The following is a 13,748-nucleotide window of genomic DNA, read 5'->3' as shown; positions in this document are numbered from 1 at the left end:
ACGGATAGGCCCCTCCCCAGCACTCTCAAGGCCCGGCCAGTGTCACCCCAGTAGCACAGCCATGTGCCATAGCCACATGTTATGTATTTGTTTCACAGATTTTCAGTGGCCTCTTAGGTTTCATGGCAGAAAAGAGAAGATGGGAAAGCAATTAATATTTCGTAAGGTCCTGGACCGCGTGTTTCTCATGTAGGCCTCAACCTACACCACTTCTGCAGCTCTCCACGGTGCCTTGTCAATACTGGTTGGAAAATATGGAGGAATCATTCAGTAAACATCAGCACAACCATCTGGTGCATTAGTAAACAGCCACCAAGTAGTCAGCCATCAACGATAGTGGAGACGTTTCTAAAGACATGGGGAGGGGAGGCACCCAGACTTGGCCTTGGCTGAGTGGGCAGGCAGAGGGGTGGGGCGGGGGGCGGGGTCAGTTCCATCAGTTCTCTGGAACTGACCCCGCCTCATCCCCCCCCCGCCCCCCCCCCCCCCCCCCCGCCCCCGGCTCCCCGCTGCTGGGTTCCTCTCACCCGAGGTGCTGTTGAGGACAGCTCACCCAGGAGAAGCGAGGGGCTAATGTCTCCAGTGATTATTGACTTGTGGGGGAATTTGGGAGAAGACAAACTGAAGTTCCCATTTTATGGGTCCCTGGGGTGCACCTTCCCAGCTTGTGGTTGTGGATACCCTACCAAACTGGGGTGACTCTTGTGAAGATGAATTAAGTGGTCCTGATGCTGCCACTATCAGACCGCCTTTTCCATATAGCAAGACCATCCGTGGAAAAGTGGTTCTTTGTTTCCTCGGGAAAGGAGATGTGGCATTACCGAACTGCGCAGCCACTGCGAGTACCGGCAGTGAAAATCTTAGACAAGAACCCGGTGTCAGAAAGTCTCTTCACGCTTGCAGGGTCTGATCTGAAGGAGGAGCTCCAGAAACTTAAATGTTGCCGGATGGGTAAAGCCAAATTGACAGAAGGATTTCATTTAGCTGCCCTGTTCATCATTCACACAGTGGAGCCAAAGTACAAGGGCTGCTACCACACAGCAGCTGCGAGTTCCCTGTACAGCTGCTACAGAAACGTCCTTCAGCTGGTGCAAGAGCAGTTAATGTCTTCCGTTGGATTCTGGGTCATCGATTCTGCAAAACAAGGTTATCCTTTAGCGGATGCAACACACATAGCACTTTACACTGTAAGGAGACTCTGAGATTCATGGGGAGACCATTGAAAAAGTAGTATTTGCTGTGTCTGAACTGGAAGAGGCTACTTACCAAAAGCTGCTACCTCTGGACTTCCCAAGGTCACTGAAGGCGGAGAGGCAATCCTTGCTGTACCTCCCTGCAGATATTGGAACTGTAGAAGAGGAGCCTTGGGACCTGAACAGCAGATTCGAGTAAGTAAGAAACCCAGTGAGGACGACCAAGAAGAGGAGGATGAAGGCTTGAAAGTTGATCTCTGTTTCATTGGCTCTCATGCTTTTGCTCGAATGGAGGGGGATATTGATGAGCAGAGAAGACTGGTCCTTCAGGGACAGTTAGCAGAGGCAGCCCTGCAGACGCAGCATCAGAGAAGTGAAGGACACTGACTGCCCACCCCAGCAGGGGCCTCCGCCCTGACTCCTACGAAGGCACCGGCAGTTTCCCCAGCCGTTGCTGCTGTACCATCGGTGCAGGTGTCCGCATGGTGGGAAACGCACAGGATGTTTTAGCATTATTATGAAAATAATTTTCATCTCGCAAACCCCCGGAAAAGGCTCAGGACCTCGGACCCACTGTAAGAACAACTGGGGTGTGATCTCTCCCCAGTACTTTAGAGCTGAAAGGAATTCTGCTACAATCACTGGTTAGGTCAAGCAAGATCTGAGGATCTCTCTGATACTGCTTCTCTAAAAGCCTTATACCAAACAGGTGTTGATAACTGTGGTCGCACAGTGGTGGTGGTCGTTGGGAGAAACATTCCTGTAACATTAGTAGATCTGGACAAGGCTCCTATATTTTATCCATGTAATGGATCACATCGTTGTGAAGGACTGTGTGCTAGTATATTTTCACACACTGACCAGCAAACGCAATCACCTGGACTCTGACGTCCTGAAGAAACTCGACGATGTCATTGATGTCAAGTACAAGAGGAATTTGAAGGCTGTTTATTTTGGTCATCTAACATTTCGTTCAAAGGTATCGACATGGGTTTTTTTTAATGCCTTCTCTGTCCCAGGACTGAGGACAAAACCCACTGTGTGGACAGCCTCCACCAGCTATTTTCTGCCATCGCACCTGACAGATTGACTTTCCTCCTTTTATCCTTGAATGTGATGCTAGGGAAAACGGGCCTAACTATACACCTTACCCCCATCACCAGATTTGTGAGCTGCCACCTTTCAGTCCTCTGCTTTCCAGGGACACCACCTCTCCACGAATCACTACCTGTTGAAGTGATACTCGTTTTTGCTGTACAGACCCAGAGAGTCTTCTGTCTCCACTCTCTGGTACTTTTTTACAGACTGTATATTTTCTGGCACATAAGCAATCTAAAAATGCTAGACCATTGTGAATTGCGCACCTATTTTCAATGTGTGTATTTGTATCAAATGAAAATGTTCATTTTTAGAGGGCGGTTAATAGAAGTTGGGGGGCAGCTTTGAGTATCTTCAGTTTCCTGAAAGGACACTGGATTCTCCATTAGACAAGCTACCAACATGGTCCACATCATCTCGTTAACATTGCACGCTTCCTTTGTACACTGAAGTTTTTCTCAGATTATATAGAACCAGTGGGGGGAAAATAAAGACACGGGGAAATACGTTATAATGCTAAGTGAAAAAATAATCAAAGCACCAAACCATACATATGGCATGATCTTAACTCTATTAAAAAAAAAAAACTGGCTAGAAAAAAGACTGGAAACATCTCAAAATGTGCTTCTTTTTGGGTGGGGGATTATTAGAGACATTTTTTCTTGTTTTTATATTTTCAAAATGTGGTTAACATCAGCTACAACAGGAGTCAGCAAACGCTTTCGGTAAAGGGTCAGATGGTAAACATTTTCAGCTTTGCAGGCCACGCAGCCTGTGCCCAATCTACTCAGCCCGGCCATCGCAGCAGGCGAGCAGCCACGGACAGTGTGTGAAGTGGACTGGGCTGCGCTCCAGCACAGGTCTTTCACAGAAACACACGGTGGGCTGGATTTGTCTCCTGGCCTCCCGTAGGTTGCTGCCTTCTGATACGGGACTTTGTAGTAAGAGGAAAAAAAGTTACTTAGTTTACTCTAAGTACAGTCTTTTGTGGTCTTCGACTGTAAGATCCCGACACTATAGAGCTCCCGAGGCACAGAAAGTGTACAGCCGTGCTTTATTCGAGAACTCGATAAGTCCTAAGTCAGTGAATATGAGAACGAAGCTTCTGTGCTGGGCAGAGGAGTAATAAAACTCACGATACCAGTGGTTAATACAAAATTTATCTTTGTTTTAAGCCTAGTATATTTCATTTGTTTGGATTTTATTTTATGTCTTCTAATAAAGTTGTATAATAATTTAGAGACCTCTCAGAAATCTATCATTTTTAAAACATAACTTAGGTCGAAGGGAAAAAAATAAACTCTCGTTTCTTTTTTTTCTTTTCTCCAGGTTTTCTGAAGCAAAGGCCCTGGGAGAAAGTATAAATGAAGCAAGAAGTCAAATTGGTAAGCAAACGATCTTCCGTTGAGCCCCTCTGACGGATCATTTTCCTGGTGAAAGTCAGGTCAGGATGTGCTTCCCAAAAGCCCTGCAACCTGGCCCCCCGAGTGCCCTGCCAGGGAAGCGCTTTGAGAACGCTTTCCTTGGAGCTTTGTCTTCCCTCCCTTCAACCATCGGGGACAGCAGTTTCTTTTGTCTAGAACTTGAACTTTCATCCCCATGCAGGCTGGAGCTCCAGCAACCCAATGAGAAAGCTTTCCCCTGGTGTCTTTCAGCAATAGCTCAGCTTACCAGCGACAATTCATTTTTTCAAGTGCTGTGAAACACTCTCAAACCTCCCAAAGCTTATACTTATCATTTTGGCACAGGTGCTTAATTTTTGGTGCCATTCAGTAAGCCAATGGGAGGAAGCAGAAAATGAGCCAGTGTGTCTGCCCAGGATGCAGGCTGCTCAGCAGGGCTCCCCCAGCTTACGTGAGCATCCTGAGAAAGGTGAGGGTAAAGCCAGAGGCAGACTCAACAGAAGTATGCCACCGATCTTTGTTAAAGCAATAAGAAAGTGTGTCTTTCATTTCAAGCTAGGAGACACGTAGAGATCAGTCTCCCAGCCTGGGGCAGCCTCCCGGAAGGGATGCCTTGGGCCTTTGCCACTGTGTCAGGGAAGGCAGAAGCTACCAGCCTGCTCACAGCTGAGTCTCTGAGTCCCTCTTGTCCCCATCTTCCTCCCATCATAAATAAGGGTGGGACAAAAGCCACTCTGAATGTCCCTTTTGGTGTTTTCTACAGATATTTAAAATTGTGATAACCTCTGGTTGTTTTATTTGAGCAAATGGGAGCTCTATATTCTCTTCATTGGCCTGAATCAGAGGGGCTATGCCCAGCACCAGGCCAAGAACCTCTCGGGTCTTAGAGATTCTTAACCTGAAGCCCAGGGTCTTGGATGGGCGGAAAGGCACCTCCGTGTGCGCTAACCTCTAACTGCAGTTTACACCGCTTTAGCGATGAGTGCAGGCCGCAGACCACAGCAGAGCTAGCAGCACCTGCCGCCAGTGGGAATCACAGGTATTTTCATTTCACAGCACAGTTGGCAGACATCGTAAAATATCTTTTACAGTCGTCAGTGCTTCAAAATCACAGTAGTCATTAGACTCATCATTAGATCTGACTGTTTAATGCATCTGATTTTATATCTGATTATATAAAAGCACGCAGATATTTCTGTACCAAAAAAATGTTTTAAATTTTTAATAACTTCTTTAATATAATTGGTTTCTTAAAACCCTCTGTAAAGCTCTTTTCTTGGCCTGGACCCAAAACTCCTGAAGCTGCATGAAAAAAATTAAGGGTTAGGAGTGTGTGCATTTTTCTGGAGATAATATTCATAGTTTATCTGATTCAGGATCGGTGACCCAAAGCAATAAGGAGGTTGATTGGGGCAGGAAAGCAGATACCCTACAGCAGCTCAGTGCTGACCTACCTACCTGGCTGGTGGCCAGGAGGGAGGCAGGGAAGCAGGCTTCAATGGGTCAGCCGACTTGGCAGCATTATCTGACTCAAAGGACCCAACGGGCTGTTTTCATTCCTGGGGAAGTAAGAGGGAAAGACCTTTTATAAATTACTTCTCAAATAAATAAATAAGTAGCTTCTCCACACACACACACACAAAAGTAGTATAAGGTTTTGCTCCTTAAAGATATCTAACTCTTTATACCAAAATAAAACGGTTCCACCAGTAATGCGACTGATGGAAGAATACGGATGGAAGGCGCCAACGACCTGTGCTAATATTCTTAGCTTTTCTGTCTGAGGCCTTGAGTGGTTGTCACAAGCAATCCTAGATTCCCCATAATTTTGGCGCAGTCCTGTGTGTGGATGGGTCCAGTTTGCCGCGGTCTTGAGATTAGGTGAGTCGGAGGCTGCCCGCGGCTGCACGGGCCGGGGCAGAGGCTGTGAGGCTGTAATGGAGCCACCGCAGGGGATGTCTGTAATTGCAGGTATGCTAGGAGAGGCTCTGGGCAAGTAGACCTGTGTTTTTTTCTGGAGACTAACAATGTTGAGATTCTAACATTCGCCGCTAACAGGAAAGTAGCTAGTTCAGTGGTACGAATAGAGCCAATGTCACTCTTCATTTTGTGCAAATGGCAGACTAACACTGGTTTTCCAGTCACTCATCTTTCAAATGTGCCCTCGATCCAAGGAGCCCCAGGTAAGTGGGTCACTGAGACTCAACCCCATTACTGAACAAACCCACCATCACGGCATCTCAGACACAAGGTGAAGAGTAAGGAGGTATAAGGTAGAATTTATATACATATTTAAAATTTCCAAGGTAACCTTGAAAGAACTGTTTTCAGGAGATTTATGACCTTACTAGGAGAACTAGCAGAACTAGCTAGTACTTCCCAGGGAGAAATTAAATCAGGTGACATTTTCAGTTCCCAGTGAGTCCTTTCGTGACTCTAAAGGGCAGGAGGGGAGAGCATGGCGGGGATGTATCATTACCTGCATGGGGTGATGACTCAGCCTCACTCCCAAACTGTGCCGCGTGCTGCCTCTGGCCCCCAGGAAGAAGTGAGATGCAGTGGGATGCAAGAGTAATCGGCCTGCAGAGAGGAAATGAACACTGTGTGTGGGAACCACAGATCAACCAGCCCACATGTTTAAAGTTTAGGTCGCCACTGTCTTTTCGGGTAATTTGGCGTTTCTCTGGCACTGTGATCTGGAGCTGCCACTTGAGTTTCATTCTGAAGGCTATCGATTCGACAGTGACCCCGTGATATCAACATTCACATGGCATCACCAGTAAATCTGAAGCTGCCATGTTATTTGCTTTTCTTACAACAAGCCGCCCCACACTAGGTAGATAAACGCTTGCCACAAACTTCCTTTTGTTCTTCTATGTTCATTATTTATTCAGATCAAGCAGATGTTGAAACAAGTTTAGATCAGAGATGGAAGAATTAAAAAATAATAATAGAATATTTGTTTCCACAGGAGAGTCATTTTCATTGTTTTCACCTGCTCTACACACAAGAGCTTTTCATCACATCAGCAGTGTTTTGAACATGCTCACATACACCCTGATTCCATTTATCTGTCTCTGGAAATGCTATTGAGCCCATGGTAGGGAAAGAAATAGAATGCTTTGGAGGTAGTGCAAAAAACAGGACATTTTTCACTCATTAGGATGTTGGCATCTGTGTTTCCACATCGGAGTTCTTTCTACCACTGGCAGCATTGTCTTTGGCAACAAAGGACAATGAATGCCTGTTTTCTGGCACAAGTCCCACTCCTAGACCAGTCCAGGAACCAGCTGCTTTGGAAGCAGGTGAAAGGGTTTAACTGACACCTCTTGCCAGGTCGTCATCCTCCACAGACCCGTCCAGGCCTAAATGAGAACTGGCGTCACAGGACGCTGCACAGAAGGGTTTTTGCTAGTGAGCCAATCAATGTTCAGTTCGAAAATCACAGGAAATGTCACAGAAGTCACTGTTGAATAAGAGATGAAGGAAAAAGACAAACACTAGAAGAGCTAACAAACCTTTCTGGAAGTTTCCTTTCTCCTACTCCAAATTCAGAGAAGGATCCCAACCCACCCTCTGAACAACACTCTTTTTAAAAATGTTTCCCTTGTACATTTGGGACTTGGGGAAATCAGATTGGGTCTCCATCAGCACAATAAATAGGACTATTTTTCCGTTTCGTACATTTTCCGTGCTTCAATCTTCCTCTGAGATTTACTTCTAGACCTACTCGTGCATGTTGGTTTCTGGCATCTTATCCTGGAGCAGGGGAAAAACAATGGCCAGGTCATTTTGCTGGACAGTGAAGACCTGAGTCAAGTATATTCTTTTGTTACTATTAGTCACCAGCTTCGACAACAGCCTCCACCGTTTATTGAACACTGACTCTGAGCAGTGGCAAGAACTTGACATATGTCACTTCATTTAATCCTCACAGAGAAGAGCCACTAGCCGCAAGGGAGTCTAACCATGTGTCATATAGTCTAAGGCCCACCAATTTTTATAGTCTTAACACTTCAAATCAGGATCCAGCTAATCCTCCCACCCGGTTATTTTTTCGTAATCGGATTTTAAATTTTTTATATTTTAAAAACCTGTGTCATGATGATTATATCTTACAGTTGATGCAGTCTAGAGTCTATGGAATGTGGCATTATCGTTATTTTGCAGATTTTTTAAAAAATGCAGTTTCAGTGAGGTGACCTACTAAGCAGCCAAGCTGGAATTAAAATCAATTTCTGTCCAACTCGAAAACTTTTAAACACAGCATACTACCTCCGTAAATTCAGGTATATTTAACTGTGACATTTTCTTCTGACTTTAACATTTTACTAGGCTGCTACCAAGTTTTCCTGATTCTTTGGCCTTCATCCTACATGATATGCCCAACAACGGGCTCAAACTAGACCCCAGCCCATGCACACGTAGCCCAAGAAGATTAAAGCATCTTTGTACATGACTAGTGGGCTCAGTTGTGGAGGTGAGAGGGGTCTGAAACCCAGCCTGCCCTTGCTCCCCACTCCATGTGCACGAGATCAGGGTCGCATCTTCCCCTAGGGCACCGAAGAGCACCCTTTTCTAGTTTGCAGAAGGAGCCCGGGTGGGATTTGACTATCACATTCAATGGTTTGGAAAACGGAAGCGTTGTGTTTTCAGGCTGTATACAATTCCAACAGAGTGGGTTTACTGGTGCTTCAGAAAACACGAGAGAATTCAAAACGTAAACCTAGATGAGGTTGAAAAGGAGAAGGTGTAATGAAGTACTTGTGCTTAAATACCAAAACTAGCCCAGACAGGACTAGAGAAAGCCTGATGAAGGGCAGGCATGGAAGTCATCGGGGACGCAAAGCAAAAGTGTTACCATAAAGGGAAAAATACTCTATCCAAAAACTAAGGAACGAGGAAGTCAGGACACCACCCCTTCACTCTGGCCAGCCTCTCCGCGCCCTCGTCGCGCATCCTCAGTAATGCATATTCTCCGCGGAAGAGTGATGGCTCAGAGAAAAGCCGCTAAAGTGATGATTGAAAAGTTACACGGCAGATTTTCGCTGTGTGGAGTGATTCACCACATGTTTGTTTTAAGCTCTGGTTGTGCATTAGAGTATTTAGTTTGATTTTTAAATTAAACTTATCAACAATTCAATTAATTTGGGCTTAATTTGTGTTGGTCAGGATGTTTGGCTATAAGGACAAAAAGGAATTTATTGTCTCTATAACCAGAAAGTCCAAGGAGGACAGTTGACTTCAAATGCACACTTCTTCTTCCTCCCCTGGACCTCCCTTCCCCTTCCCCTCCTTTTCCTCCTCTCCTTCTTCAGTCTCTCAATCCCACTTCTGATAGCCTCTCTGCATTTAGTGGGAGAGTGCCCCTGAAAGCTCTAAGCCTGCATGGTCTATAGAATTCATAAACCGAATATAAGGGATTTTTCCCAACAATGATGGCAGAAGTCCCTATAGGGAGGAACGACTGTCCTGGCTTCAATCACAGGCCCTCTCTGAGGTGACCGCTGCATCCAGGGCAATGAAACGCTCTGTCTAACCAGGCAGAAAAACCATCATGTTCACTACAGACCTCTCAGAAATGTACCTGCTGCCTGAAACGAGAACTCTGTAAAGGAGGTTTTAGGTAGAAACAGTCATGCTAATTTATCCTGGGAAAAAACAAAGCTGTAAATGAGTAACTCAAAAACTGGTTTTAACCCTGAAACACCAATCCAAAAGAACCTGTGCACCCCAATGTTCATAGCAGCACAATTTACAATAGCCAAGTACTGGAAGCAACCTAAGTGCCCATCAGCAAACGAGTGGATCCCAAAACTATGGTATATTTACATAATGGAATTCTATGCAGCAGAGAGAAAGAAGGAGCTTATACCCTTTGCAACAGCATGGATGAAACTGGAGAGCATTATGCTAGGTGAAATAAGCCAGGCGGTGAGGGACAAATACCATATGATCTCACCTTTAACTGGAACATAATCAATAGAAGAAAAAAGCAAACAAAATATAACCAGAGACACTGAAGTTGAGAACAATCTAACAATAGCCGGGCGGGGGCAGACAGTGGGAAGAGGGGATTACAGGAACTACTATGGAGGACACATGGACAAAACCAAGGGGGAGAGTGGAGGTAGGGGAGGGAGGTGGGTTCAGTTGGGGTGGGGTGGAGGGATGGGGAGAAAAGGCATACAACTGTACTTGAATAACAATAAAAAAAAATTTAAAAAGAAATGCACTCAAAATTATAAGCAATTTCATCAAGGCCATTAATTGATGAATGTGTTCAATTAGGTTCAAAAGAAATTTGAATACATGACTAATTAATAAAAATGTACTATGTTAAAAGAAAAAAAAACTGGTTTTAAGTATAGTTGCTCCTGCTGTAATGGAATGAATACAAGATTACATGCCAAAAATAACAAGGATTGTAGGAAAATTAAGATTAGGAAAACGTCTCAAAATCCATGCAACTTTATAACTAGAACTCTAACAAACCAATTACAATTCTAATAAAAATCATAATATAAATTTAAAAGCATGTTATATTCTTAATGCATAAATAAATGCTATATAAAACAGCGGATTTGTTCTTCCAAACTGAGGCTATGGTGATAGAAGAGGGCATAAGGAGCCGAGGCGCTGAGTAACAGACACGAACAGCGCGCAGGGAGATGAAAAGAGCCACCCAGCGAAAGAGATTCTCTCTTCTAAGAAAGGACACCGGCCACACTGGACCAAGGGCAGGGATGTAGAGAGACCACTCCCAGTAACACCGTTTCCAGCGATCACACGTGAGCTGATTCCTGTTAAAGAAACAGCTGTAAGAGAACCCACTGTTGGTTACCTGACATCACACAGGCAGGCCAATGGCATAATCCATCTTTAAGGAGACTCAGAAAGCAAGAAATAATTTTCAATTGTATTGCAAAAAATAGTTGCTCGTTTAAAAAACATTTTGCCCCCAAAAGGGTAATTAAATGGGTAGAAATCCTAGGAACCTTTACTTGCAGGATGGATAGGCATCTTTCTGGAGCTAGAGAGAGCAAAGCTGATTTCTTAAGACCCCTTCTGTAACTATTCAGTAGGTTGAAATTCCAAGACCTGGAGTTATCTGAATGACAGCCCGTAATCAGTACAACTGATATCTTCATGGAATTGATCGAACGCATTGCTGTCATCTTGGGATAAAAAAATAAATGAAAAATAAGATTTGAGCAAGCTGGAGGGCTGTCGAGTATAGTAACTGACAATGGGTAACACCAGTAATTTTCATGTACGAAAGAAGGAACGTCAGCAGAAGATGGGTGGTGGTGGTCTGAACTTAGTGAGTGAATCAGGATCCGGGATCTGACCTTGGCTCTCTGGATTCAGAAAGAACGACACATGTCAATCAACTCACTATAAACCCCAGAGGGGCAATTTTTAAATATACCACAGAAGATGTTCTTTTATAGACAGGAAGTCTTTTTTTTTTTTTTTTACATTTCTCCAACATTTTATTATGAATATTTTCAAACTCACAGAGACATTGAAAAAAATTATATGGTAAACACCCATACACTCACCATCTAGGTTCTACAACTAACAGTGTCTACTATGTAACTGCTTTGTATTTGATCACATGTATCGTCTCCACACCCCAGATCAGTAGGAACTCCTAAACTTGCCTCCTTCTAAGGCATCTTCTCCCAGGAAACAACATGGATTAGTTATTGGAAGGTTAGTAAATAGGTGTGACCAAGCACAAAAGGAATCAAAACAAAGAGAAATGAATGAAGTGTTTTCAGAGCCAGATTCTCAAGGTCACGGTGAAGCCTCACCCCACGTCCACTGCCCCCAGCAGCAAAGGTCCTACAGCAACTACAGTCGGCTTCAAGACAGACCTGCCCCCTTTGGTACACAGTACCGCTTTCTCTAGAACAGATAAAATGCCTCTTATATTAAGCTTCTACTTACTAAACTACAATTATAGCCCACTCCTGCCTCCCAGGATGAACCTCTCCTCACGGTGATAGTGTTTTGGGTCATAGAAACCATTACTCTCAGTTTGACCATCTCTTGGTTATCAGAAATAGAGACCCAGTAAGCTAGCTCAGACTCGGGGGGCAGGTATGGAGATGACAAGAATCTCCTCAGGATACATTAGTGAGATCTGAGACCGCTCCACACTGGAATGGGAGCCAGGGCCAGCACCTGGGGGCCACCAGGAGCCAGGGGGCTCCAGATCCCAGCACTCACCCCCCCTCCCTCAGGGCCTCTGCTACACATGTGCGTGTCTGCTCTGCAGCCCACTGGCCATGCTGACCACAGGCCCCACTTGCTCACGGTCTACTCTGACCCCAGATGTACCCTGAAAGCACCTTCAAACATTCTGTCCCCAAGGCTAACGAGCTAATTATTTGCTTGTTTCTTAACTAGGTGTTATGAGAAAGAGAGCCTGGCTGGCCCAACTTATGTCTCTAGGCTTCAAAGAGAGCAGCTGCTTGAGAATGTATCACCTTTGGGTCAGAAACCCACCTCTTGGCCAGACAGCTATGGCCAGGGAGGAGGCGAGATCTAGTGTTTCAGAAAGTGGCCACCGAGGCAGCAGAGAGAGTGACAAGGGGCTTTCCCTTAAAGCAGATAAGTAGGACAGGCACAGTGATTGACATCTTGTATCCTCTTGGCTTTATCTCACAGAGAGCTGGGTGAAGATTTTTGTTGGTTCAAGTCTTATAAGGCGACATCAACTTCTTTATTTCCAGGTTCTCCAGGAAGCACCTGGCCATTTCTGCTTTGTTTTACCAACAATGACAGTGACTAGTCTTTGAAAAGTGCACTGTAATATGCAGGGGTTTATTTTATTATTTTTTATATCATCAAATCCACTGATATTTTCTTTTATGACTTCTCCCATTGCTTTTGTACTTATTGTTGTAACAATAATAATGATGGGTAGTTCATTGCTTGCTATCTATTTAATGCTTTCCTAAATTTCCTTATAGTTTATTTTATTATTCTATTATTCACACTCAACTTATTTAGGATTTATTGTGAAATACGGCATAAACCGAGGCTTTAAGCTGAATCTCTTTCAAAGAACCAATTTTTCCAACACCTATTTCATTTAATAAAATGCCTTCAAATAAAATGTCTTCCCTTCCTAGGAGTCATTTCAGATCTTCAGGAGACAGCTGATGCATTCTAATCTCATCATAAGAGTAATGTACATCCTTGACATGATGAGTTGCATGCAAGTATTGCAAAAATAACTTGCCAGAGATACTGCTATCTAGGTGTCAGAATAGCCTTGCAGAAAGCGCCAACTCTTCTGGTTAGCAGGAAGCTCCTGGCTGGGGAGAGGCAGCATGAGTCCGTGGGTGGGTGGTCCCTCCAGGCTGAGGGCTCCCTCGGCGCCCAAAGGAGGCAGACTGTGTTTAAATACAAGAGCATGAGCTGGACTCACCTTACTCATCTTCCAAGGGAAGAGAGTCCATATCATGTTATTTCTCTTCTAAAGAGAAAAGTGCATTTCATCATTTCATGTTAATTAAAAAGGGGGATGAGTAACCGTGACTGAGTAGGGGCTCTGTTGGTGATGCTGGACAGGGGAGAGCTGAAAATTGCAGAGGCTTTGCTGTGTCTACTGTTGACCACTGTGAAAACATGGGTCCCGTGCTAAAAACCACCGATAGCTTTCAAAAACAGAACACACTGGGGTGGGAATGTCTCTCCTAGACAGTAGCCATTCTGCTCAGGGTGGAGATGGCTTTGGTTTGGTGTTGGTTTTATGCAGTAACATGACCCCGTGGAGCAGCCCCACTCTCTAACACACAGCCTGTACCACGACTTCCTTTCTCAAGCCTAAAAGTGTACATGTGTAACCCCATGGCCAGACGAGCTCGGGAAAGCACAGACCTTCAGAGGAGAGGATGAAATAGAATGCAGAGACACTTGCCCACCGCAGGAGTCCTGTGCTCCCCCTCCCGCAGGTGTCTGTCTGCTGTTGGACAACGTTTAAAAGGCAGGGATGCTCCCTAGCACACCCGGGCTGCACCATTAATCAGGCATCTCA

General features: G+C 44.7%; 1 protein-coding gene and 1 pseudogene across 5 annotated transcripts in view; both read left to right on the top strand.

The window, feature by feature from the left end:
- The window catches only part of KIF6 (kinesin family member 6), a 369,273-nt gene that overhangs the window by 287,491 nt on the left and 68,034 nt on the right, over positions 1–13,748 (top strand). For all 5 annotated transcript variants that reach the window (XM_053914011.1, XM_053914012.1, XM_053914009.1 and 2 more), the window contains one exon: positions 3,621–3,676. In XM_053914011.1, coding sequence (XP_053769986.1) covers positions 3,621–3,676 — 56 coding nt within the window. The remainder of the gene's footprint in view (positions 1–3,620; positions 3,677–13,748) is intronic.
- Positions 638–2,364, top strand: LOC112302229 (ganglioside-induced differentiation-associated protein 2-like; annotated as a pseudogene).

Source organism: Desmodus rotundus, chromosome 11 (assembly GCF_022682495.2).
Source record: "Desmodus rotundus isolate HL8 chromosome 11, HLdesRot8A.1, whole genome shotgun sequence".
In the NCBI taxonomy this organism is placed as follows: domain Eukaryota; kingdom Metazoa; phylum Chordata; class Mammalia; order Chiroptera; family Phyllostomidae; genus Desmodus; species Desmodus rotundus.
This window is presented reverse-complemented; position numbering and strand designations above follow the sequence as displayed.